Source organism: Rhinatrema bivittatum, chromosome 4 (assembly GCF_901001135.1).
Source record: "Rhinatrema bivittatum chromosome 4, aRhiBiv1.1, whole genome shotgun sequence".
In the NCBI taxonomy this organism is placed as follows: Eukaryota; Metazoa; Chordata; class Amphibia; order Gymnophiona; family Rhinatrematidae; genus Rhinatrema; species Rhinatrema bivittatum.
This window is the reverse complement of record NC_042618.1, coordinates 408,952,400-408,979,737: the sequence shown is the minus strand read 5'-3', so window position 1 is coordinate 408,979,737 and position 27,338 is coordinate 408,952,400. Positions and strand designations below refer to the sequence as shown.

The 27,338-nt window shown below is 44.4% G+C and overlaps 1 protein-coding gene across 1 annotated transcript in view; it reads right to left on the bottom strand.

The window, feature by feature from the left end:
• Window positions 1–24,496: 24,496 nt before the first annotated feature.
• SETD5 (SET domain containing 5) overlaps window positions 24,497–27,338 on the bottom strand; it is a 238,685-nt gene continuing 235,843 nt past the window's right edge. The window contains 1 exon segment of the mRNA XM_029601121.1: window positions 24,497–27,216. Coding sequence (XP_029456981.1) covers window positions 26,593–27,216 — 624 coding nt within the window. The 3' untranslated portion in view covers window positions 24,497–26,592.

Genomic DNA, 27,338 nt, shown 5'->3' with positions numbered 1-27,338 from the left:
TCACTGATGGTTTTAAAATATTAGAGAAAAACAGCCAAAATACTTTAAAAAACAAAAAACAAAACATAGGGTAAAATTAAGAAGAAAAATCAAGGCATTCACAAAATTGTGAAACCAGTACCTTCAAATAAGAAGCCCTTAAGAGGAGCAGATGGATATTTCACCTAGTGAAGAACCTTTTGTACATATATGGCTAGGCTGCAACCCATTTATACAGATTTGCTGAAAAGCCAAAGGCTGAAACCATGCAGGAAATCACATTTTTTTTCTCATGCCAGGAGAGTCTTTTCCTGATATAAGTAATGCACGGACATAATAAATTAATTCAATTCCCTCCTCCCTAGGAAACACTGTTCTATACAAGTTCTGTGTGAGGTAGCTAGATTGCTGCATTATTCTATTTTTTATTGGACAGAAACACTGAACCCAACCCTTCACTCCAAGCCAAGACCAAATTGAATTCTTGATCCTGCAAACAAGACAGGCATTTGCAGATCAGGGATGAGGAACAAAAAGTGAAAATATTTTAAAACACTGGAAAAATATGAAACTTTAGAACAACAAATGGTTTTTAAACGCAAAATAAGACAAAGATTTAAATAAGTAAAATGTCTCTTTCTACAAGTGATTAGCAGAAATATGCACCTTGCCTGTAGACTCTGGCACAAATTTATAGTAACAAAAATCTTGAATCAGTAATAATTCCTGTATGAAATGGAACATTTCAGAATGGGTCAGAAATCTAAACCACAGGTTTGCAGCAGGAATAGCATGAAATGTTTGTCCAAAGCCAAATATCCAGTCACGCTGGGGATGGTAGATGACGAAAGCAATTATTTCTGGCATGATCATTCTGCTGAAAATTGCTCCTTGGATTGCTTAAAGCATTCCAAATCACTTGTTGATTGCCTGGGCTGCAGCCCTGTGATATGTGAACAGACAAAACTATCTTATGAATTGTAAAAATTAAAGATGGTGGGTTTAGACGTCATTATCCTGGTGATGGTGGCGGTGGGTGTGTGGGGGGGGGCTGCAGTGCCACAGGGTAACAGAAAGGCAAGTCACAGCAACAGGTGTAGTTGGGAGGACGATGAGGAATCAGCATTTTAAGCATGAAGATTAATTGTGGTCCACTGTCCCTTTGCTGGCTGAACTTCGCAGTAGTTCTCTCATCCAGTCCTTGCAACTAACCATCACCATCCAACTCATCCTCTTTGTAAGGCAATTGTATTTTCTGTTTACATAATTTACCTACAGAAAATTCAGTAGCGCCTCAAACTATTGATAAAAGAATTAAACCTAATTCATTATTTAATAAAAAAAAAAGTGAAATGTATGAGAATACACGATCAACTTTTGATCTCAAATATTTTAGGAAGAGTTGGCCCATCAGGTGTTTCTAAGGTAACACGCATGATAGTTAAACCTGTATTTGAAGGGTATCTTCCTGCATTACGGATTCTGCATTCAACTCTCCCATGAGGAAAAGTGGAAGCTCATGAAATCCACAGACATCATTACCATGGCGATTCAGTGCTAAACCTTGAGGAAGAGGTTGCCATGGGTACTGTCTTGCCGTTGCCATGGAAATGCTGATACTGTAACCATGGCGAGAATGATGCTTGCAGTACTAGTGCTTCACTGGCACATGGTGTGGAGGTGGATTGACTGGAGGGTAGGAGAGATGGAGGGGAGTTCTTTCAGACCCATATATATATATATATATATATATATAAGAAATCTATTAGTGGTAGGGAGAAAGAAGAAGTATTAAAACTGCAGGAACAGGAATATATGAAGAAAGAAAGGGGAGCGCCTGGGTGGCACAGTGGATTGCATTACAGACTGAACAGAACTGCTCAGTGCTCACTACTGGCTCATCAGCCAAGTCTAGCACAGGTCCGAAAGTCATTAAGCGAGCCCTCCATACGCAACACTGTAGTATGTGACTAGAACTGATGAGTTACTGATGTTAGATAGATATTTCCCCGCGGACAGGCGCCAGTATCATTTACACATCTCCGAGCACTTGTCAGTTTCAGCAGAGCGCCAGCAGATGCAATATTTCCCCCATCCCCTGCAGCAGCGGATTTCTCCAGGGGAGGAGGGCATGCATTGCACACTCGCTCATGTACCTGCTTCTGCGGACTTTGGATTCGAGGTCTCTGTCACCCACCACCAGCTCGAATGTCTCTCTCTTTCTCTTTTCCTTTCTGTGTTTTATCCCGACGGGATTGCTGCGTGAGAGGATACTGAACCAACAAATCTACTATTGAATAAATCAGATATTGATTAGAAGACAGAGGCAGGCCCTTCTCTGTAAAATGCTGAAAAGTCAGTGACTAATTATCTGCATAAAACCTATGCGGCAGCCGGGAGAATCAATTCTCGACTCCTGGCTGAAGCCTGTAGTTCAGTTTCTCGTGGATGATGAACATGAAATTTATGCTTAAGGCATTATTTTTAAATTTCTTGCAGAATATCTCAGAATTCCTTTGCTCTCTTTTCTCTGATTCTTCACTACCAGCTGCGGGACACCCTCGCCAGGCTACTGTAGGGAACCTGAAGGTCGATGAAGGTCCTAGTTAAGGCGGAATTTCAGCTAAATTCTTACTGGCAACTAGACTGGGATGACATTGAAACAGTCATTATACTGCCCTTTTGCTAAGGTACAAGTAAATAATGGAGCAGCCATTTACTGCAGGGGAAACAGACCTTCTCAATCCGGGCAGCTACTATGCCTCTCCAGGACAGTCATGTGCTAGTACACCACTTCCAAGCCATTTCCTGTTCTAGACCCTAACAAATTAGAGAACCCAAAAGAAATTAAAACCACCCTGTATCAAAATTTAGCAGTGCCCTCCCCCAATCCAACACACACTCTTCAACTTTATAATATGAAGGCTGCGAAATTAAAACTCAGAATCAAAACGGAAGATAAAAAAAAAATTGCAGCCACATTTCTCTCTGGACGGTGCTTGAGAAGTCTTTCGCCCCCTTTCCCGAGTGTGTTGGTCTGCTACAGCGTCTTATGAACTGGTCTCTTCTTGCTCAGGTAATGATAGTGCTTTGTAAAAGGAAAGAAAGATGCAAAATACCACAACCTGAGTACTAGAAAAGGCAGTGGTACACATACAAAAAGGATAACAAAATATACAAGGGGCAATAAAAAATAGAATTATAGATGTATATAAAAGAAACATATTTAAAATAGTAATATAATACATTATGGAATAAAAATCAAAGGCACATAAGATATAAAAAATGTAAAAAAGAAAAAAAATTACTACTACAGACCAGGCATTTTGTACATAGAATAAAAATCAAATGATGCAACAAATCCACATACATTTCTCATTCATATCTTTTGCCTGTGTTTCATATTCTTTATAGTGTATACTCCTTATTGGCTCATTGGCACATTTTTCTTCTGTGTGCTGGCTTAATTTGTTACAATCAATTGGCCTTTCAGATATAGTCGTGAAAAAACTGTCTGCTTTTCTGACCAGCATATCAAAAAAGGGAAGTTCTTTTATGTCACTTATTTTAAACTTTAAATTGTGATCTGTCTGATTCAGTCCGTCATTGAACTCACTTGAAGTCTCAGCACCACAATCCCACAGTATCAAAATATCATCTATCTCTTTTGCAAAGGATACTGTCCTGCAATGGAAGAGCTATTAAAAATTGCTACTCCAAATTCACTGCATAAAGTCTTGTAATATGGGGCACCATAGTAGTGCCCTTTATCTGTTGGCAAAAGGTGTCCTAAATAATTCTTAGTAAGTGCATTTTCAGCCAGTGCCACACTTATATCACCTGGGTACTCTTAAATTATCCTCTCTTCTACCAAGTGTTTTTGTGATAATGTATATGGCTTCTTCCTGCAAAATAGTTGTGGATTCAATAGCTAGAGTGATCAAAATTAAATCTGAAACATTGTGCTTAATGGAGCACAAAATTGTGACAAATTCTGTACATAGGAAGGGATTTTTACAACCAAGGGCCTTAGGAAGACATCTGTGAAGAGGAATAAAGTCTCCAGCACAGATCCTATGGTCAAAACTATGAGGGAGGCTGGAGGATTAATAAAAGATTTGTGTATCTTGGGTAAGACAAATTGTAGGAGTAAAGGATACTTCCACAGTCAAAAAAACCCACACATGTATCTAACTTTAAGTATTGCTGAACAGTTTTTTTGAGGACTGAAGTGGGGTCCCCTTTTAAAAGGTAGGTAAGATGAGGTACTGCTGTGACCAATTTACTTTAATACAATCCGTCCTGATACTACATTCACTCCTCCCTTCTCTGCTAGGTTAATGTCCCTCCTCTCTTTCAGTATCTTGAACACTACATTCTCATCCTTGGTTAAGTTATAATAAACCCCATTATTTATTTATTTATTTTATTTAAAGTCTCTTTTATACCGATGACCGTTCACACATCGCATCGGTTTACAGTGAAACAGTAACAGTTGGGCAGGAACCCTTACATATAACTTTGCAAAACAGAATAATTTATGGGCGGGGCCCTTACAAGTAACTGAGTAAAAAAGGCTAAAAACAGGGAGAAGGGTATAAAGCTGACTATGCCGGGCATATGCCTTTCCTCAAGCCTTTCCCTATCTCTTACTAAAGTACCAAGTGCTCAACAGCATGGATAACAGGGTCCACCGTGCCATGGAACCTATTTCAAGTTTCTTTTGACCAAAAAAATAATATGTCTATAAACCTGGCCATGGCTTTGAAAAAGAAATGTTGTAGCCTCCGCTTCCTAGATAATTTGAAATGCATTGTATTTTGACATAGGACAAACCTTTGCTTAAAATGACTCTCTCACCTGTATGTAGTTCTGCCTGTGAGAGGTTCATAAGGGGTGGCCCTTTATCTGTTGGCATAAGGTGTCCTGGAACTGGTGATGACTTTGCCCAACGAGGTGGAATCACTGTGAAACTGGAGGACCTAATAACTCATTGACAGACTAAAGAGTAACAAAGCACCAGGACTTAAATAGTATTCCCCTGAAGGAACTCAACAATTAAACTGCAGCCCTGTTTCTGGTAATTTGCAACCTATCATTTAAAACAGCCACACTACCAGAAGACTGGAGCTGGGGCTAATATGATGCCAATTTTTTTAAAAGGGCTCCAGGAGTGATCTGGGAAACTATAAACCGGTGAGCTTGACCTCTGTGGTTGGCAAAATGGTTGAAGCTATTCTTAAAAACAAAATTACTGACCAGATAGAGATGGTTTAATGGGGGAGAGTTAACGAGGGTTTTGCAAAGGGAACTCTTGCCTTACCAGTATACTAGGGTTTTTTGAGGGTGTAAATAAACATGCAGACAAAGGTGAGCTGGTTGATATAATGTATTTGATTTTTAGAAGGCATTTGAGGAAGTCCCTCATCAGAGATTCCTCAGGAAATTGGGAGGGGATGGGAGGCAATGCCATAATGCGAATTGGTAACCGGATAAAAGACAGGAAACAAAGAGGGTAGGAATAAATGGTCAGTTTTCTGAATAGAGAAAAGGCATTAGTAGAGTGCTCCAGAAGTCTGAGTGGGACCTGTGCTATTTAGCATATTCATAAATGATATGCAGAAAGGAACAACATGGATGTGACCAAATTTGGTGACAAAAAATTATTTTGAATCATTACAACAGCAGCGGCTTGTGAAGAACTTCAGAAAGACTTTATGAGACTAGATTGGGCTTCTAAATGGCAGATGCAATTTAATGTGGACAAGTGTAAAGTAATGCAAGTAGGGAAAAACAATCCAAACTACAAGTACATGATGCTGAGTTCCACATTACGAGTTACCATCCAGGAAGAGGATCACACAGACCTTGTGAACAATACCTTGAAATGTTTGGTACCTCTGCGGTAGCAATCATAAAGGCAAATAGAAAGTTAGGAATTATTTGGAAAGAAAATGAATAAAACTGAGAAAATCACAATGCACTTATATAGATCCATGTCCAATCGCACCTCACATATATTTTGTACATTTCTGATTTCCTCCATCTGAAGAAAGACATAGTGACATAGAAAAGATACAGAGGACAACAAAAATGATAAAGGGGATGGAAAAGCTAAACAAATTAGTGCTCTTTAGCTTGGAAGAGAGATGACGGGGAGGGGATATAATTGAAACTTATAAAATTATGAGTGGGGTGGAATGGGCAAATAAATAACAGTTATTTACCCTTTCAACCAACACTAGGTCTAGGGACCACTTCATGAAACTAGCAACTGGCAGATTTTAACCAAATTGGAGGAAGTATTTGTTCACTTTGCACACAATCAAGCTGTGGACTCTGTTGCTGAAGGATGTGGTCAAGGCAACTAACAGTCAGGCCGATACAGAAAAACGCGCGGGAGATCCAGCAAGCGCCCGCTCAGGCCACTCCTCTGGGCGCGCAATTCAGGAGGGTGGCCTATGCAAATTAGGGACCGTGGTAAAAGGAGGCGCTAGGGACACTAGTGTGTCCCTAGCGCCTCCTTTTTGTCAGGAGTGGCGGCTGTCAGTGGGTTTGACAGCCAACGCTCAATTTTTCCAGCTTCGGTTTCGAACCCGCTGACAGCTACTGGTTCAGAAAACGGACGCCGGCATAATTGAGCATCCGTCTTCTGACCCGCAGGCAGATTTTTTAATTTTTTTTTTTTTTTTTTTACTTTTAGGGCCTCTGACTTAATATCACTATGATATTGTCGGAGGGTGTACAGAAAAGCAGTTTTTCTGCTTTTCTGTACACTTCCCCAGCAGGCGTTAATTTTTGAAAGTAAAATGTGCAGCTTTGCTGCATATTTTGCTTTCTGGATCGCGTGGTAATAACTAATAGGGCCCTCAACACGAATTTGCATGTTGCGGACTTTATTAGTTTTGGGGGGGGGTGGGGGTAGCCACGCATTTTCGACGCACTATTTCCCCTTACTGTATAAGTGGTAAAGCTAGCGCATCAAAAATGCGCGGCCAAACTCGGGCTAATAGTGCGCTCCACCGCCAATATTTTAAAAGGGCTTCAGGAGTGCACTGTACTGTATCAGCCCGATAGTGGGGTTCAAAAGAGGATTGCACAAGTTCCTGAAGGAAAAATCCATAAACAGTTATTAGGCAGGTAGGCTTGGGAAAGCCAGCACTTATCCCTGGGAGTGAGATGCAAGAAATGGATCAACTGTTGGGGATCTGAGAGGTACTTGTGACCTGGACTGGTCACTGTTAGGAGACAGAATAAGGGGGGTGATGGACCTTAGTCTGACCCATATATTTCTTATATAACAAATTCTTAGCAAGTGCAGTTTAAGCCAATGCATATATGGGTAAGAAAGAGCATTGATCCTCCACCCTCATGAGCATCAATACAAATCCTATCTCCATCAGCATGATAATGTACACATAACTCATTTGTTAACCAACAGGTTTTGAGAGAGAAGCACAGACTTAGGACGGATGCAGGGGAGAACACAAATAGGTTTTCAAAGCAGGCATCTAAGAGGGAGAGGATGATTTAAAAAAAATGTTTTATTAATAAGTCTATTCTTTTATCAACTGTGAGATGTAGCACTGGGATTTCAAGTGAGTTCTGTGACCGGCTGAATCAGAGATTGCAATTTAAAGTTTCATATAAATAGTGACAAAAGAAATTCCTTTTTCAGATATCCTAATAAGCAGACTTTTTTTCATAACTATATATCAAAAGCCAACTGATTAAAACAAATTATTATACTTTCAAAGCCACCAAATAGAAGTTTAAAGGAAAATTTGCCAGTCAGCCAATTTTTCAGACTCAGGAACCTATGTACAACAGATGAATACAAAACATAGGCAAAAAATATTTCTAGCTAGAGGATATCCAGGGAGACATATGGGTCTTTATATGTATTTGTATGACTGGATTTTTGTTCTATGTATAAAATCCTGTGTATTTATTTATTTTTTTTTACATCATGTGCCTTTGATATTTATTACATATTTTAATTACTATTTTTAATATTTATGTACATCTATATTTTTATTGCCACTTTTATATTGTTTTCCTTTTGCATATGCACTACTGCCTTTTGCTATTTATAGTACTCTACCATATGACAACACAATGAAAATAAAGCCCCCTCGTTTGTCCATTTTAATTCCCATTTCATTGACTAAAGCTTCAATCTTCCCCTTCAGACATAGCTAAGATTCCTGTGTTGATCCCAGGCTTTCTTGAATTCTGTTATTGGTTTGTTTATTTAAAATTATGTATATTCCACTCATAATCACCTCCACTAAAGATTCTCTCATGCATCCACCACCTCTTTCATGAAGAAATTTTTTCTAATGTAGTTCCTTTGAGCCTTGTATCATATTCGAAAGATGCTTTTCCACTAATCAAGGTTTGCTTCTCGTCTTCCATATCCAATCATCTCTCTTCTAGCATATGACATGTTTAGGTCTCATAGGTTTTGGTGCAGATCCTGCACCACATTGACAGTCCTTCTCAGAACTACCCTCACTCTGCATATATTTTTTTCAGAAGTAGGCCTCCACAACTGGACACATTACTCCAGGGTCAATGTTTCCCATCCTTCACCTGGAGGCATACCTAGCCAGTCAGGTTTTCAGGATTGCCACAATGAATATGTATGAGATAGATTTGCATACCCTGAGTCTCCAATGTATGCAAATCTATCTTAAGCATATGCATTATGGCTATCCTGAAAGCCTGACTGGTCATGTGTGCCTCCAGCAGAGGGTTGGGAAACACTACTCCATGTGAGGTCTCACCAACATTTTATACAGAGGTCCTCACTTTTTTTTTTACTACTGGTTATGCCTCTTCCTGTGCACCCCAGCATTCCTGTGCCCAACACCTTGTTTCACTTTTAGATTAACAAAAATGATCACTCCAAACTGGACTTCTTTTTTCTGTATTAATACAAACGCCAAGCACTCTCCTCATAGCATTTTGGTTTACATTCCTCACTTTATTCCCTCTTCCATCACTTTTCTGCTTCTCCAGGCTCTATTGAAAACCTCATGCCTATAAGGTGTTACAATTAGACACCTTAAGTAATTACATCCTAATTTGTGTCATAATTAAAGTGTATGAACATTGTATCAGCAATCAGAAACTAGCTGTATCCTCTCCTATAGTTTAACCTCCTTCATGGCCAACTATTGGCACTGTCTGCACAAATATTTGTCCTGGTTGCTCGTTTGTCTCAAGGTGCTGCTGCTAGGCTGATTCTTGAGTTATCTTTAAACATTTCAATGATTGCAACTGTTATGGGCTTTAGGTCTAACAACTGTCAGTTCTAAACTTGCCTTTTTTGCTTCATTAAATAGCACCTGCCTGCCTTTAAGCCCTTGTGACCCTGCCTTCTTTTCCATTGTCTGTTCCCTCCTCTATGTAGTCTGTCCAATTTCTCTTTTCTCTGTTAATATCCTAACAGGGTTACCAATTGGCTCAAGACTTGTAGTCTTACTGTTCCAAGGGAATACAATAGGGCAGAGGCTCCCAAACCCGTCCTGGGGGATTTCCAGCTAGTCAGGTTTTCAGGATATCCACAATATGTATGAGATAAAATTTGCATGCTATGGAGGCAGTGCATGCAAATTTGTCTCATGTATATTCATTCTAAATATCCTGAAAACCCAACTGGTTGGGGCTCCTCTAGGATAGTTTTGGGAACCACTGTAAAGCAGAGTTGCTTACCTGTAACAGGTGTTCTCTGAGGATAGCAGGATGTTAGTCCTCACACATGGGTGACATCATCAGATGGAGCTCAACATGAAATTTGATGTCAAAGAATCTAGAAATTTCAAGCATGCCCTACTGAGCATGTGCAGTTGTAGTCATCACCCTGCCCCCTAGGCAGAGTCCCTCAGTCCATGATATAGCTAATACATGGAGAAAACAACTCCCAAGGAAGTGGGTGGGTTTCATGAGGATTAATATCTTGCTGTCCTTGGAGAACACCTGTTACAGGTAAGCAAACTTTGCTTTCTCCAAGGACAAGCAGAATGGTAGTCCGCACACTTGGGTGAATTCCTAGCTATAGGCTGTCTGTGCAGGACAAAGTGGGAAACCACACAGTGCAGAAGCACTGCCTGTCTGGCGGCCGACCCACAAGGGGTCCAGGCTGGAGAAGAGTTGGGTTCTACAAAGAAAAACCATAGAAATGACAGACACAAAACCCTCATTCGCAGCAGGGACGCCTAAGGCAAAGGAGTGATGCAAGTGCAAGCAGAAACATACTCCACAGCACAGAAAACATTACAAGCAGGGTTTCAGATCAGTAACCCTGACAATGACGTGGGCCTAGAATCTCCTGGGTACAGGAAAAAAAAGAAATCCTAGAGATGTAAACAAGAGAGGGACTCTTGGATGAAGATTGCACAGTTCCCTTCGGTGTTAGAAGACAACCAAAAACCCAACTAGGGCCCAAGAACTCCTCAGAAAGAAACTGCGGTCCACCGACATCCGAAGGATAAAATGTTTCTGTAGAAGTGTGCCCATGTATGACTGTCAAAATGGGCAGAAAAGTCCAAGCAATGCTTGGTGAATAATCAGCAACAATGGCAGGACCTGAGACAGACTCTACGTGCCGAAGCACCACATCTAGCTAACCATGCAGGATAACGTCAAGAGTTTCAGGGGATGAACAGCAACCCCTGAATCAGGTCGCTAGCCCAACGTCCAAGCAGGGAGAGGTTAGGCCTGAAGTTCACCCACACGTCACCCTGACAAGGGCAGGGCTATACATCCTGTCTACAGGATTGGTCTGGTGAGCAGGAAGGCACCTTGGGCAACCTAGTGAAGTGAGAAAGCTAAAGGCAGTATTGGCCAGAGCCTGGTGAAAATACAGGGAAAACATGGAATATCTTTCCCTGCAGGTATACACTAAGATATACCACTAATGCCTTAGCTTTTCCTCCCCTCCCCCCAAAATTCCAACTGGAAGTTGGAGGGAGAACACAAGGAGGTAGACCGCAGGTCTGCCGGGGTAAGCACAAGTCGCTAGATGGTATATCTATCTTTATTCAAATTTATTAAACATCTAAAAGGCACTAGGTATTATACAAATAAAACATACATAAAATCTAAAATATATCCCAACATCAAGCAAATAACTCACTGCCAATTCCAGTAGGGAATTACCCACCAAAATAGAGCCCTCAGCCTGCTGGGAACAGCTGAAACAGAGCGAATTCCCCCAGGAAGAAATCCAGAAATACTTCACTAAGAGACAAGAAGCTGGGGGGGGCCAAGTGCAACCCCTGTCGAACAGGATTTCTTCACCAGCCTGGAAAGCTTAAGGACACCAGGGCAGGGCCAGGGCGATCTCAGAACAGATTGCCAAGCACCAGGCTTATGTATTAGTATTCCAAACATGATTGCAAATACTTCCCCCAATGAAAGCACGCGGTCCAGTAATGGAACAATCATTGCATGAAACAGAACTCCCCTGTCCGCAGACAGGATAATCCCTAAAATGGGGAAGTATAGCTTGCAAGCCACTGCAATCAAGAGCACCACCTCTGTTGTGGGGTCCTTTGCCCCCCAACTCCCTCAGCCATGGATATGGCAATAGATTGAGAGGTATACTCGCCAAATAGATGGACTAGAACCCTCTTCACTGAGGAAGGGTCCTGCAGGCGAGAATGACTGGCCATAGTGGCCCATTGAGCTCAGCAGGCGTCAAGGTGACTCCTGGACAGGAAAAACCCTTAAGGTTCACCTGGGAACTACTCTGGAAAAGCTCCCTTGCGGAACAGGCCTGCTGTAACCATAAAACGACGTAAGGAAAGTGCTTCTGCTCACCAGGCTCTCAGAGCTCATGGGAAACAGAGAGCAATCGCCAGTCAGAAGCGGTGACATGCCTTCCCTGGGAATGGAGAAAGAGGGACACCCCTTGTGAGGGTTGACAATCAGGCATCCAGAGGGGAACCCAGTCAAATCTCCCTTTCTTGAAGGGAGAGGAGTAATGGGAATCAGGGCCACCCGATCCCAAAAATCCATTCAACTTTCCAGTTGCGAGTTGAGTTACAAATACTGATTGCTGACATTCAGAAGAGACCTATCCACCAATGGCAGCCACCCTCAGATGGGATAGGTCACGGTAATCAACAGAGAATTCCTAGCAGAAATGTCCAATGTCCGCCACTGCTGTTCCTCAGCTGTGGCCTCCCAGAAGATGTACAGATTTAAAAAACCGAGGCTCTGGTTCAGAGATAACATGCCAGGGACGGAGCCTCTGGGACTTCCCCACAAAAGGGGTTTGTGATACTGGGGGGGGGGGGGGGGGGGGGGGAAGAGACATTCCTTCTGTGAGGAAGGAGAAGACTTCCTTCTTGGGGTCTACTCCTCTTACTGTTTGATCAGGAACACAGTCCTAGATCAGTCCTGTGGCTGTGGCGCACAAAGCAGAGTTGCTTACCTGTAACAGGTTTTCTCACAGGACAGCAGGATGTTAGTCCTCACAAATGGGTGACATCATCAGGATGGAGCCCAATCGCGGAACACTTTTGACAAAGTTTCTAGAACTTTGCCTGGCCCCTACTGGGCATGCCCAGCATGGCACTAACCCTGCATTCAGCAGGGGTCCCCCTTCAGTCTTGTGTATAGCAAGAAATACGTGCAAAAAAATAAAATAATAAATTGTAAGCGAACCCAACTCCACGGGGTAGCGGGCGGGTTTCATGAGGACTAACCTCCTGCTGTCCTGTGAGAACACTTGTTTCAGGTAAGCAACTCTGCTTTCTCACAGGACAAGCAGGATGGTAGTCCTCACATATGGGTGAATTGCAAGCTGAAGTTGCCCGAGCAATGCACCAAATACACCCAAAGACATGCAACAGGCACAACAACAGGGGTGGATTTGGGTAGGAGGGCATCCTGAAAACCCTGAACGGGTCGCTGGAAGGATGTTGGGAAGTTAAGCTGAGAATAAGTTGCGTAGAACAGACTGGCCAAAAACGGAATCTTGTCTGCCAGCCTTGTCTAGGCAATAATGGGCTGCGAATGTATGGAGAGAACTCCAAGTAGCAGCCTTACAGATGTCAGTAAGCGGTACCGAATGGAGGTGCACTACTAAGGTCGCCATGGCCCTGATAGAATGTGCTTGTACACGTTTTTGTAGCGGAAGGCCTGCTTGCTGGTAGCAAAAAGCAATACTGTCCGCCAACCAGGAAGAGAGGGTCTGCTTGCTCACCGGATTACCCAATTAGCTGGTATCGAAAGAAACAAATAGTTGAGTGGACTTCCTGTGGGCTAATGTGCACTCTAGATAGAAGGCTAGGGCACGTTTGCAGGCCAAGGAATGCAGAGCCTGTTCTCCTGGGTGTGAATGGGACCTGGGAAAGAAAGTAGGTAATATGATGGATGGATTGAGGTGAAACTCCAATACTACTTTTGGCAAAAACTTACGGTGTGTGCACAGCACTACCCTGTCATGCAGAATTTTAGTGTAAGGTGGGTAGGTCACCAATGCCTGTAACTCACTAACTCTGTGAGCTGACGTTATGGCGAGGAGAAACAGAACCTTCCATGTGAGATAAAGGTCGCATGAGTGGAGAGGCTCAAATGGAGGTTTCATGAGTTGTCCTAACACAACATTAAGGTCCCAAGCTGGGGCCGGGGGTCGCAGTGGAGGATGTAGGTGGACTAAGCCTCTCATGAAGCTCGCTACCAAGGGCTGAGTTAAAATGGAGACATCTCCAACGCCTTTATGGAAAGCGGCCACCGCACTGACATGTAACCTGATGGAGGAAGTCTGTAGACCAGACTCCGACAGATGGCAGAGGTAGTCTAGGAACTTCGCAGAGGAACAAGTAAAAGGGTCTATGGCCATGGAAGCGCACCACATGGTAAAACATTTCCATTTGGAACAATAAGAGTTTCTAGTAGAAGGCTTTCGTGAAGCTATCAGGACTCGGGATACAGATTCTGAAAGGTTAAGGGGTTGGAGAATCAACCTTTCAACATCCAGGCCATTAGAGACAGGGCCCAGAGGCTGGGATGACGTAGCCTCCCGTTGTTCTGTGTTATCAACAGTGGGTCTGCTCCCAGACGAATGTGCGGATGGACTGAAAGGTCTTGGAGGATTGGAAACCAGATCTGGTGTGGCCAGTGGGGGGCTATGAGAATCATTGAGCCCTTGTCCTTCCGTAACTTCACGAGAGTCTTGGGAATAAGTGGAAGTGGAGGGTATGCATAAAGGAGACTGATGGACCACGAGAGGGTGAACACGTCTCTCGGCGATGACTTGCGGCTGCGATGGAGGGAGCAGAAGTTCTGAACTTTGCGATTATGGAGGGACGCAAAGAGGTCTATGTGTGCATAACCCCAGTGTTGAAAGATCATGTCTGTAACCGTGGGGTTGAGAGACCACTCGTGTGGATGAAAGGTCAGACTCAACTTGTCCGCAAGAACATCGTCCACGCCTGCCAGATAGGTCACTCTGAGGTACATAGAATGGGAAAGAGCCCATGCCCATATCTGTGCTGCTTCCTGAAACAGCAGGTAGGAGCCTGTTCTCCCTTGCTTGTTGATGTACCACATCGCCACTTGTCGGTCTGGATCAGGATGTGCCACTGTCATGCGCACCACAACCTAGGTTGGAAGCATCCATTGTCAATGTAACTTGAGGCTCTAGAGCCTGGAAGAGAAGGCCTTGGAGGAGATTGGAGTGGTGAGTCCACCAGGCCAATGAGAGGCGGAGCCGTTTGGAGACATGGACAATGTTGGACATTGGATGGTATGCCTGATCCCACTGAGATTTCAGGGTCCACTGTGTGACTCTCATGGCTATATGGGCCATTGGGGTAACATGAACAGACGACGCCATGTGGCCCAGCAAAATGAGGAAGTGACAAGCTGTTGTGTACTTTCGTGCCTGGAGGTGTCGTGCCAAAGTCGCAAGAGTGTGGGCCCGTTCCTGAGGGAGAAAGGCCTTTGCCTGAACATATCCAAATCTGCTCCTATGAAGGAGAGGATTTGAAAGGGCACCAAGAGAGACTTGGGATAGTTGAATAGAAACCTGAGACACAGCAGTGTGTGTGGAGGGTTAAATGTAGGGAATTAGTACATCCTTCTGGAATGGCGCCCTTATCAACCAATCGTCAAGATAAGTGTAAGCATGGACCTTCTGTCCCCTGAGGTAGGCTGCAACCACTGCGAGGCATTTGGTGAAGACTCGAGGCGCAGACGCCAGGCCGAATGGCAGTACACTATACTGGAAGTGTCGGGAGCAGACTACGAAGGAATTTTCGGTGAGACTGAGAGATGTGTGTGTATGCGTCTTGAAGATCTGAAGAGCATAGCCAATCTCCCCTCTGTAGAAGAGGTAGCAGAGAGCCCAATGTTACCATCCTGAACTTTTCCTTTTGTAGGAACTTGTTTAAGGCACAGAGGTCCAGAATTGGACGAATGCCTCCTGACTTTTTTGGAATGAGGAAATAACGGGAATAGAACCCTTGTCCCTGTTGACAGGGGGGGCATGGTTCTATTGCCCGTGAGTTGAGGAGGGATAATACCTCCTCCTCTAGAAGGGAGGAGTGGTCGGACAAGCCCCACGTCAACTGAGGTGGGGAGTCTGACGGCACGGTTAGGAAGTTGAGTTGGTAACCTTGAGTCACTACCGCGAGTACAGACTGATCTGTGGTGATTGTGTGCCAGATGTTTGGGAAGTGGCACAACCGACCGCCGACTGGTACAGATGGCAGGGGAGGATGCTCTCTAGCAAGGAGTCAAATTCCTGATACTGGGCCTGGCTGAGTCTTTTGAGGCCAGGATTGTCTGGACTGACCCTTCTGGTAAGGCTGGAGGGGCGACCTCGAGTAGCAGGAGGATAATATCTCTGTGGCTTGAACGATGGCAGTTAGTCTCTTCTGAACGTCCTTTTGGAGGTGGACGAGAAATCAGAAGGCACTGAAGAAAGCTGATGTAACGTCTCGTGGTGGTCCTTGAGCTGTGTTACGGTTTCTTGGATCTTGTCCCCGAAGAGATTATCCCTGGCACAGGGGAGGCCAGCCAAATTGTCCTGTACTTCTGGCCATAGATCAGAGGACTTCAACCAGGCCCATTGATGAGCACTAATCCCTGCTGCGGACACTCTAGAGGCTGTTTCAAAGATATCAATCGCAGCGCGGAGTTCATACTTGCCAGCATCTAGGCCCTTTTGGACCAAGGAATTAAGTTGATCTTGAAATTGGTCAGGCAAGGAATCAGAAAAATCCTGGATTTTCTTGAAAAGGTCCCTGTTATACTGGGTCATGTATAACTGGTAGGAAGCAATGCGGGAAATAAGCATTAAGCCATGAAAAACACGTTGGCCAAAGGCATCCAGGAATCTTTGCTCCTTCCCTGGAGGCATAGAAGAATGAGGCTTAGAACGACGAGCTCTCTTCTGGGCTGATTCCACAACTACAGAATGATGGGAGAGCTGTGTTTTCTGGAATCTAGAGGCCATCTGCACCAGGTAGGTGGCATCTGTTTTATGATTTACCGGTGGTACAGAACCTGGATGTTCCCAGTTGTGCTTCAGCAGGTCAAGAAGGACTTCATGAACAGAGATGGACATGATCTCCTTGGGTGCATCCACAAATTGTAGCACTTCCAGCATCTTGTGCCTGGAATCCTCTTCTGTCTGAAGCTGGAATGGGATGGCTTCAGACATCTCCTTAATAAAATTTATAAAGGACAGGTCTGCTGGAGGAGAACGCCTTCTTTCCTCAGGGGAGAAGGTTCTGAGGGCAGATCATCTGAATCCTGGGAAGAATCATCTGTCCAAGGCTGGTAGGGTTGGTCTCTAGCACCCAGGGGATCCTCAGATGGAAGAAGAGGTGCAATTCCTGTGGGATCCAGCCGAGGCATTGATGGCACCGGAGGGAGCATCAACGGTGGCACCGAGCGAGAACGATGCGACATCGATGATGGAGTCGGCACCGATGGAATTGGTGACATCAACGAGCGAGTTGGTGGCAGGGCTCCCGATGGCCTGGGGGTGGGCTCCGGCCTCTCTGTTTCTTCGTCTTCCAATGATAACGGAATCGGAGTGGAAGGAGTGGGAAATACCGGTCCCTGCGGTCCCACCAGTGGTAGGGCACTGATCAACGAGTCCAACCTATCCAGTAACGGTGCGAGGGCCCTGGGTATCAGGTCAGCAACTGGAGCTGGCATCGGTGCCTATGGAGGCTAGAAGCTCTAGAGCACTTTACAATGGCCTCTTGGACCACCCGGTCCAATTCCTTGCGGATGCATGGGGCGTATAACCCCAGGTCCAGAGTAGGAGGCAGCGCTGGCGTAGCTGGAGTGTCCACCGGTAAAAGTGGAATCGTGGCTCCCGGCACCAATGCAGGTGGGGGAACGCCTCGGTGACCGGGTCTCAGAGGAGGATGGGAGCTTCTCTGGATGGGGCTTTTTACTAGGAGGCTCTATCAACGCCGATGCCAAGGGCTTGCCTGGATCAGCGGACTGATGGTGGTGCCGGCATTTTTCCTCGATGGCCACCATGGTTCTTCTCCGGCGCTGAAGATGGAGAGGAGGTCGACGCCGGAGCAGCCAGCTTCAGGTGAAAAGCTCCGGTATCCAACTGCTGACAAGATGTCAATGGCGCCGGTTCAGACGATGTTGAGGCCTTCAATGGGGTCAGAAGTTGAGACTGAAAAAAGTCAATTTTTTCCAAACGGGCTTTATGGCCCTTCGGTGTCATCTGGGCACATTTGGTATAAGTGAGGACATCATGGTCCGCCCCTAAACACAATACACAAACCCTCTGTGGGTCTGTGATGGACATTGTTCGAGGACAGTCGGAGCACCAATTAAACCCGACGCCATGGCTTCAACAAAACTTTAGCCGCAGTGTGGTCGATGGCCCGCAGGCCCCAAAGGGAAAACTTGATGGGAATAGACCGCAACGGAGGGTAAAGCCTTACCTTCATGACCGCGGGTACGAAATCGATAGGGGGACCCTGGATGAGGAAGGATTTTATTGAAATTTTAAAGAAAATTCCATGAGGAAAATTCCTGTCGGGAATCTCTAGAGAGCTCCTTAACCGCGTGGCTATTGCTGCGCGGAAAAAAAAGAGACTGAAGGGGGACACCTTTGCTGGATGCAGGGTCAATGTGTTCCATGATTGGGCTCCATCCTGTTGATGTCACTCATATGTGAGGGTCTACCATCCTACTTGTCCTGTGAGAACCAGTTGTGCTCACCATGAGGGAAACACTCACACAAATACACCCATACGGCAGAGGGCAATGGAAAAAAAGAACCCTTCACTGTAAAAATATGCTGACCAGTACTCATACAGTGGTATCCACTTGCTGGAGTAGGTAACTACATGCTGCCAAAAGGCAGAGTGTATGATGACACCTTCCCCTCCCCTCCAGTGCTCTCAGCACTTTGTGGTACAAAACTGATGAGGAGGCCAAGCCCATAACATGACAATAGCAGAAACCTGGCCTGGCTGAGAACTGCACAGACAGGGAGATTGCCGCCTGCCATTGCCTGAGGCGCTGAGTAGATGCCTTGCCATACTTGACTACACATGCTGCACTTCACTGTCACAGTAACTCACAGTGGAATGAACAGGAACAGTGTAACAATGGTGTCCCCAGTACCACTGGTGCACTGGCTTTTGGCATGGTGGTGGGTGGCGTTCCATGGCATCGCCCCCTCCAGTATCAGATAATGCTGCAAGAGGTTAGACCAGCCCTTGAAACTGTGTCAGGAATGGTTCATCTTCGTTTCCCTCATGGAATGACAGCAGCAAAGTCCATGGCCATGTTCCGCAGCATTCGACCACATCCACTGGTGCCCACAATGCTGATGGTGCCCTAAGGACCCATTGAGCTCACCAACAAAGGGTCAAATCAAGGGCACCAAACGATGCAGCACCCAGGTCTTCGACAATGCTTGACCAAATCAGGATCAGTCCAAAAGGTATATAGTGCCATCCATGGCGTCACTGGCATCCATGGACATTGAATGCCCAGCAGCACCAATAGAGCTCCCGGTGCCCGAAGGCATCGATGGACCGGCAGTACCAAGGATGCAAGAGGCGCCTGCAGGCAGAGGCTCTGCAGCCCCACCACAGCTCATCGCTGCCTAAAGGAACTGATGACTGCCAGTGCCATAGACTGTTATCCACGGCTCACCTATTCGTCCAAGGGTGTTAATGCTGCAAGCACGATGGTGTCTCTCGCCAGCAGCTATGGCCGAAGATAGCCTCGCTAATGCACAAATCCAGGTAGGGCATCTGAGGCCCCCAAACCCAACATCTTAGGGCCCTTGAGATCATCGGCATCCATGATGCCCAATAGCCATAAGCTCATGATGGGACAGCAATGTGCTCCTCAGTGCCCCATCGGGACACTGCCAAGGAGCCTCGAGGGCACTGGACCATTGCGCCTGGATGCCTCAACATACCAGGGTGCCTTGAGTAGATGGTGATCCTGGTACTCAATTCATCCAAGGCTGGAATCCCTGACACCTGAGGGCTTCAGTGGCATTTGATGCCTCGAGGATGACCAGGGCGCTCAATGGTGATCCCAGCACCTCATTGGTGGTGCTTTATGTAGTCAAGAGCAGCAAAGAAAGGCATTGGTGGCCAACATGCCTGATGGCCTCCATGATTGCCCCGTATTCTGATGGCATTGAATGTGTCACTGGTATCTGAGCAGTTCCGCATCAAAATGGCATGGAGGCCATGCCTTCGATGGCCTCGAGGGTTGCTGCATTATCGAGGCCACACACTTCAATGGCAGAGAGTGGGCATGCATGCAACTCAATGGAATTGAGGGCATCAATGGTACTAATAGCACCGCAGGCATTGAGGCCAGATATCTAGACTGCAGCCATGTATGCACCACTGATGGAATTAAGGGCATCGGTGGTATTGAGGCCTCGAGGGCATCAATGGCATCAAGGGTGTAGACACAGAGGTCAGCCCCGATGGCATCGAGGGGAACCTTTGCGCTAGATGGCAGACCTGGTTCCCAACACCAGAGATTGGTGCCGCCACTCTGCCAGAGGCCCAAGGGGTTGACTCCAGTGCATCGAGACTCCACTTCCACCGATGCCTTTGGCACAGAAGGCCCTTACGATATCAAGGGTGGTCACACATCTTGATGACGGCGTCAAGGGTGACCATGGTGCTCAATGGCATCGATGACGATGCTTCAGGTCAACAGTGCACTAATCAGAGATGTGCTGGGGCAACTGTTACTGGGCATGGCACCAAAGGTGCGGCAGCAAGCTGCTTGCCTAGGCTCCTGCTCACCCTCTCTCCCAGGGAGACTGCACTACCATCACCGGCAAGCAGGAAGGGAGGCTTCATCATCCAGGGATCCTGTCCGTGGAGACTAGTTCCTTTGAGTGTGGGGAGGATGAGCTCTCCCTCCCCCCCCCCCCCCAGGAACGGTATTGGTCCTCAATCTCTTTATTGTCTGACCTCCATCAATGCCGATCGATCGTGAAACAACATGGAACTCCTGCCTGGGTAGAACTCAGGTGAGTTCCCAGGCTCAGCAACCTACACAGATCACCCATGGACTGTACTAAGTCAGTCTTGCCAGCACTGGACAAAAGGTACAAAAACAGACAAATAAGGAGAAGACAGATACTAAACTGCAGGTGTATTTCTTTTCAAAAAGGGAAGAAATAGACTCTGCCAGATTGCACAGTGGCTAAGGGAAAAGGAACAAAATGACTGTAAGGTAAAAGAAACAGCTGCAGCTCTAGAAAAATCATTTACAAAGACTTGAGGTAGAGAGCAAATCTGAATGCCGTGAAACACTGCTCCCGCGACCACATAACTCTGCGGAAAGAGAAAGACTGAGGGACTCTGCCCAGGGTCAGGGTGATGACTACACTTGCACATGCGCAGTAGGGTATGTTTGAAAGTTCTAGATTCTTTGAGATAAAAATTCCATGCCAGGCTCCATATGATGATGTCACCCATGTGTATGTGAGGACTACTATCCTGCTTGTCCTCGGAGAACAGGGAAATCAGAACAAGTCCCTGCATGCACTAGGGTAAACCCTGGACTGGATCAACCCCGTTGGGCAAATCTGGATCTAGTTGGCAACCCTATGTCCTATCCATGAAACAAAACTACCTAGTGAATGTTGTACTGTTTTGTTTTGTTAAGGGCATCCCAAACCTGTCCTAGTGGCCCCACAGCCAGTAATATATCAGGATATCCACAATTAATATGCATAAGAAAGCTGCATATACTGGGTTATCCAATGCATGCAAGTTAGAGAGAGAACGCTATCCTTGGCAGGACCGTTAATATGGAACACATTACCACTTGAGCTTAGACTTATGAAAGAACTAAAACTCTTCAAAAAGAGCTTAAAAACTTGGCTATTCAAAAAAGCATTTCACAGTGAGGTCGCTGAATAACAACAAATTCCTACAGCTGAAAGCCACCTATAAAAAGCAGAATGTTACTTTTTTTGTTTTAATCATAATTAAATTTTAAATTAAAACAGTTATCACATATGATTACCACAGTATCATATAAACAGTATCTCAAACACACTTCTCATTTAGAGTATATTATGAACTATGTAACCGTAAAATATGGATAACTTAGAAAGCAAACCAAACCTATTTTGTGCCTAAATGTAAACCGTTGTGATGGTGCATCACTAAACGACGGTATAGAAAAGTTTTTAAATAAATAAATACATTTCTCTCAAGACTATTCATTTGGATTATTATAAAAATAACTTGATCAGCAAAATAGGTTTAGGAAGCCCTGATATCTATGGCCTTTTGGGGCTCCCTAGCACCAGAACCTGATAGGGCAGATCACTAAATGTGAAGGTTAATCAAAATAGAACAAGTACAAATGTCTCTGATTACAGCTAATGTGACTCATGAGTGAAAATGGTTGAATATTGCTGGTTTTAAGTCTTCTCACATTTCATTTCTTCATAGAAGCTTTCTCTGACTGCAATTATCCTCTGTTCTCGGATCCCTACTTCAACCTTGATTCAGCCTGTGTATCTATTTTTTTGGCAATCTTTAAATATTCTTTGTTTTATTTATTTATTTAAATAAAAAATAAATACTTTGTTTTAAAGAACTACACAAATAAAACAGTTGTTCCTTCTACAAGCATTGAAAAGATAAGTCAGGCTTTAAAGTAGTCTGCCCATTTCTTGTATTTTAAGGGTAACTAAGTTTATTGACAGTAGCCTGGCAAAGGTTACTGCTCCAGTAGAAACAGATATAAGTTTGATGTTTAGTAACGTCTTTCACTGAATCTCTCATGCATAGGTAGTTTACTTCTCTTCAAGGAGATTAAGACTGGCTTCCGAAGGGTGGTAAGGTTTTACCACTTTGGCATACTTGGAAAGTCAACACTGCTTCTATACATGGCAGATTTGGGGGCACACGTGCCCATAGTTAATGTCTGATTTGTCTGGAGAAAGTTCTCTCTTTGCTCCTGAGTTCTGCCTGCACTTCTGTGCTAAGCTACAGATCAAGGATACCATGACCTAGACTTTGGCTCCCATCCAATAACCAGCAGTATTCCAGTTCTGACTCTCCATTTTACCAATCATCAGCTTCCTTTCTGCCATATCCACTTTTGACAACTTCAGGCAGCTCCTCATCTGACACTATCAGAAACAAGAAAGGCTTGCTATACGTTTGAAGAATTGGCTGATCTCAAGCATGACATGCAGTCCTATGTGAGCCCCTAAGTTTTTCCCCTAAAACACGGTGGTACATATAGCAGCTAAGCACTTACACTTCAATTTGAAAGCCTAATGATTTTCATGTGTCTTTCACTAAGGATCCTATGCATCACTCTCAAGCAAGAGAAAGAATAAATTGTAATCGTCTGCTCAGTGTGCTGCAGCAGTCAAAAAAGCAAACAATGTTAGGAATTATTAGGAAGGGTATGGTTAATAAAACGGAAAATGTCATAATGCCTCTATATCCAACTGTTTCCAACAGTGGCCAATCCAGGCCATAAGAACCTGGCAAGTACCCAAAAACTAAAGTCTATCCCATGCTACTGATGCTAGTAAAAGCAGTGGCTATTATTACTTTTGTATTTCCTTTATCACTTCTAAGCTGCTACTAGACATGCAGCTGAAGAAGTTTGAAACAGATATGATTTCCCTTTAATCTACATTACCATGGAAAGAGCAACAAAATAAAACAGAACAGAAAAAGGAAAGAATGAAAGATTGAGAAAATGATAGAAAAAATAGGAAAGAAAAGTGCAAATAAACAGGAGGACTCTGAAAGACCAGAACATAAGCAACAAAAACTAGAGAAAGGATAGAGGTAAAGAAAAAAGTGAGAAAAAGCAAGGAGGCATAAAATTAAAGGAGGAAGATTTGACAAAAAGCAGCAAGATGCAAAAGAACAGAGAAACATTAAGGAAGCTCTGAAAGGAGACAAAAAGAACTGGGAGGGGAAAAAAGCAGCGAAAAGGTGATTTATAGGCAAGAACAGCTTTTCGCAAATGAGGAGAAAAGGAAGAGGCAAAGTCTGTAGCTCAAGATGAACACATCTTGCTCTACTGTAACTGAGATGCTTTGCATCACCAGCTGCTCACTGACCACAGGGACCACTGGAAAGTTTCTCTCAGTCATCAGAGGTATAACTCCAATGCAGGTGATTCTCTAGGGCCCTTGCAGGATTTGCTCAGAACATTTTCTGTATTTTCTCTTTTCTTCTGGAGATTTTCTATAGATAGTTTTTAATCATCTGATTAAAGTAACAAAAAATGATCTATTGTAGTTCGAGCACTGTTTGCCAAGACTCTCGTCATTTTAAATAATAAAATAGCTCTTATGAGGCAAAGTCTCTTCTCAGTGTAATTTCCAGAGACCAGTTTAGAGCAAAATTGCTCAATTGCATTGTATGTCATTTTAGAGTTAATAAGTACGCACAAGTCACTGTTGTAATGTAAGAGACTCCACACTTCTGATTCTGATATGATTAAGCACTTGACAAGTCAGCAATCTGTGGCTGCACTGACCACTCATCTTTATAATTTCTGAGCAAGCATCCACTCCACTTTACTGTAATAAGCAGTTACAAGAGCTTGATAATAAACATCTTCTGTTCCATAAATACCTCTGCACTAACCTGAGTTGATACTGCAGCAGTAAACTTCACTTTTACTTAAAAAGATAACAAACAGCAACAAAACTTCAAGAGGGAGAAAAGATTGGTCAGTTTGGTGGTGGCTTGTTGGCAATTGCTGTGTACTGCCTGGCAGGTTTGATTCTCAGACCAGTCAAGGATGCTGTAGAGGCAATGTTCATAGCCACTGGGTGGGAGTTTCTGTCATCACTCAGCAGGGATTCCTAGTAGCCAGTGTCCACGTGACACACGGTTTACGGTTCCTGACCAAGGACAACTGTGATGGCCAAGTTGCATCGGGAAGGGAGATACAAAAATGAGGGTTTGGGGGAGGGGGGGAGAGCAAGAGAAACAAGCATGGGGCAAGGGAAAATGCAACAAATATACAATTTTCAATGTAAGTATTTTATTATAAAAATTATGACATCTCTTTTGAAAGATCAAATGTTACAGCAATGTGTAAAAACTCCACTCGAGTAAAAAAGCTGCAGTATTCCCTCTTCCAAAAGCTCACTCCGACTCATAGCACTTGTCTCTGGCATTAGCACCACAGCTGGAAATGCTTGGCCCTCACATATCTGAAGAGCCTGCAGACGAGGACGGCCACAACTCAAGTGTTTCCTGCTTGTGGAGAGGGCAGACTGCAGCTGAGAAGCTCAAAGCATGCCGCTTTTACACGTTTTATACAGTATGCACGGAAACCCAAAACAAGGGCGATCGGAGTCCCATTCCTTACACTCTTACAGTCGGACAGTATTTTCTCTCTTCGTTTTTTTCCCCTACGAAAAAATGAATTTCTTTGTTTCGATAGTTTAAAAATATCTCCCTTAGGTCAAACAAACACCTGATTTCAGTTCTGAAATTCTGTAACAGTCACAAAACAAAAGGAAGGGGAGGTGGGGGAGAGAAAACAAAAAAAAGAGACTGCAAAATAGAGAAACAGAGAAGGAAGGGAAGGAGAGACTCACAGCATTATCTTGTCAAAAATAAAAAAAGGGTAAAGTCACTGCAGCACCATGGATTATAACTTTTGTATATTAGCTAACCTACAATGGTTATAAACTGAATATAAAATTAGATAAATAAAAACATCTAACGTCAGATATTACAGTAAACAAGTGAGAGAAATAAGCTGGCATTCATATGGAATTTAACAGACTGGGCACACAGCCTAAGTGCGTGGCAGCACCAGTGCTAGAAGTAAAAGCATGCTACCAAGAGAAGCAGTAGTGTGCACTGCATCCTGTCATTGATTCACTCCATCCATCCAGCAAAAGGATGCTGCTCATTCATCTCTTTCATACATTGCCTCCCATTAATGGACATTCCCCACCAGGCGAGCTTGCAGAGTCAGTATTCAGTAGGCTCTACTTGTCAGAACAGGGACTTCTCAGTATAAAAAAAAAAAAAGGTAAGATCGAAGATTTTGATTTGGTTGTCAAATGTGTCAGACCAGAGCAATATTAGCAGCAAGAGTGAAATATCCCATGCCGACTCAATCTGGCTTTTCAGATGAAAGAAAATTTCATGCTAAACCATATTTCAGCACAAAGGAGAATATAGTTTCCAATGACCACTACAAATTACTTCATGTATATCTAAATGAAGACAGCTCCGGAATACTCAACACCTTGTGCCTTCTTCTGGTTATAGTTTTGATAAAAGCTAGAATTTAGTTTCTTCCAGGATTTGAAAGAATAAATGCTCAACCTTCAGCTTGATAAAAGATAAGGGACAAAAGATTTCCACCCCACCCACTTAAAACACAGACCTGCAATCACACACACACACACGCGCGCATCCTCACCTATGGACCTTAACTGACAGCAGCCACACCACACACACAGTACAGAAAGACCCCACCAACCACAGAGCAATCCTTTGCCCATGCATGAACTCATACCAAGTACACATCTGTGTCTGTCAGAAAAGATACAGATACTTCCTCTAGGACAAGCTGATGGGACTCAGTGTGTGCTGATCCGTTTCGTGACTGGAATGATCATCTACAGAATTAAACACCTCGCTGCAACGCTGTTAGAACCCCACATTACAGATTCAGGTGACTTTCCTTTAAGCCCTCCCTCCCCCATCTGCCCACACTTTTTTTTTTTTTGTTTTCATATAAAAATTGTCTTTACTGCACAAGTGACTACAGGAGGTTCTGGTGATAAAGAGAAATTGGACAATGCCATACAATCTTAGAATCTTTCCCATGATTTTTGCTTTCCAAAATGTTCAAAAACAGCAGCACTAAAGGCTGTTTACAGGTTTTGCTGTTTGTATATTTTTACAACACCTGCCAATGTCACAAGACCAATAACTTTGCCTGTTGGTCTCACTTTCACACTACAGTTCTGGGACTCTCTGGCCTCCTCACCACCAGCGCCAGGTGCTAGTCTAGCACTGGGGCCAAGAGCTGCTCCTGGAGGCCACCAGAATGGCCGAGGGACTGGTACCGTCCTGCTGTATGCCCTGTACAGTTCTAGGAAAGTCCCGTCTGAGTCTTCACGCCTGACCCCTGCAGCTGTTGTAGGCGATACTGATGGACTCCGGTCCCACGCTGTGGATAGTGCTGGGAACTGGAAACTGCTGATACCCTGGAGGCCGGATACAGAGCTGACTGCCCAGAGTTGGACAGACTGATCGTTCGTAAGTCTGAGTGCAGGGACCGTGACCCCTGGGGTGCTAAGACAGAGCTTGAAGCACCAGTGCTGGGCTGAGAGTCCGAAGGTAAGGAGTCCATGTTAATAATTTGTTGTGCCGGGCTCGTGGCACTGCCACTCCGGCTATGGAGGGAACTTTTCTTCAGAAGGCTGATGCTAGAGCTGCTCCCAGAAAGCTGTTGGCTGTTATAACTCCCAGAGTTCACAGTGCATTGAGCCAGAGAGGAAGAGGAGGAAGAGGAGGAGTCTGTGGAAGCTGAGTGTGCAGGACTAGGATAGGAAGTTACAGGGAAGGAGGAGGATTCAGAGAGTCCATGCCCTGTTCTCTGAACTGAGGCTCGATAGCTGTACCCAGGAGATGGAGCAGTATGTCCTCTATATGGAGAGGAATTCTGTTGGAAGATGTTTAGAGATTCCGGCTGAGGACTGTCAGACTGCAAGAGCTAAACAGACAAGAGACAGTCAGCTGCATTGTCAAGCATTGCTCTTTTAACCTAGGTCTCATGAATGGACATGAGGTACTGCAAAATAATACAGCTAACTTTTGCTAGGAACTTTCAAATGA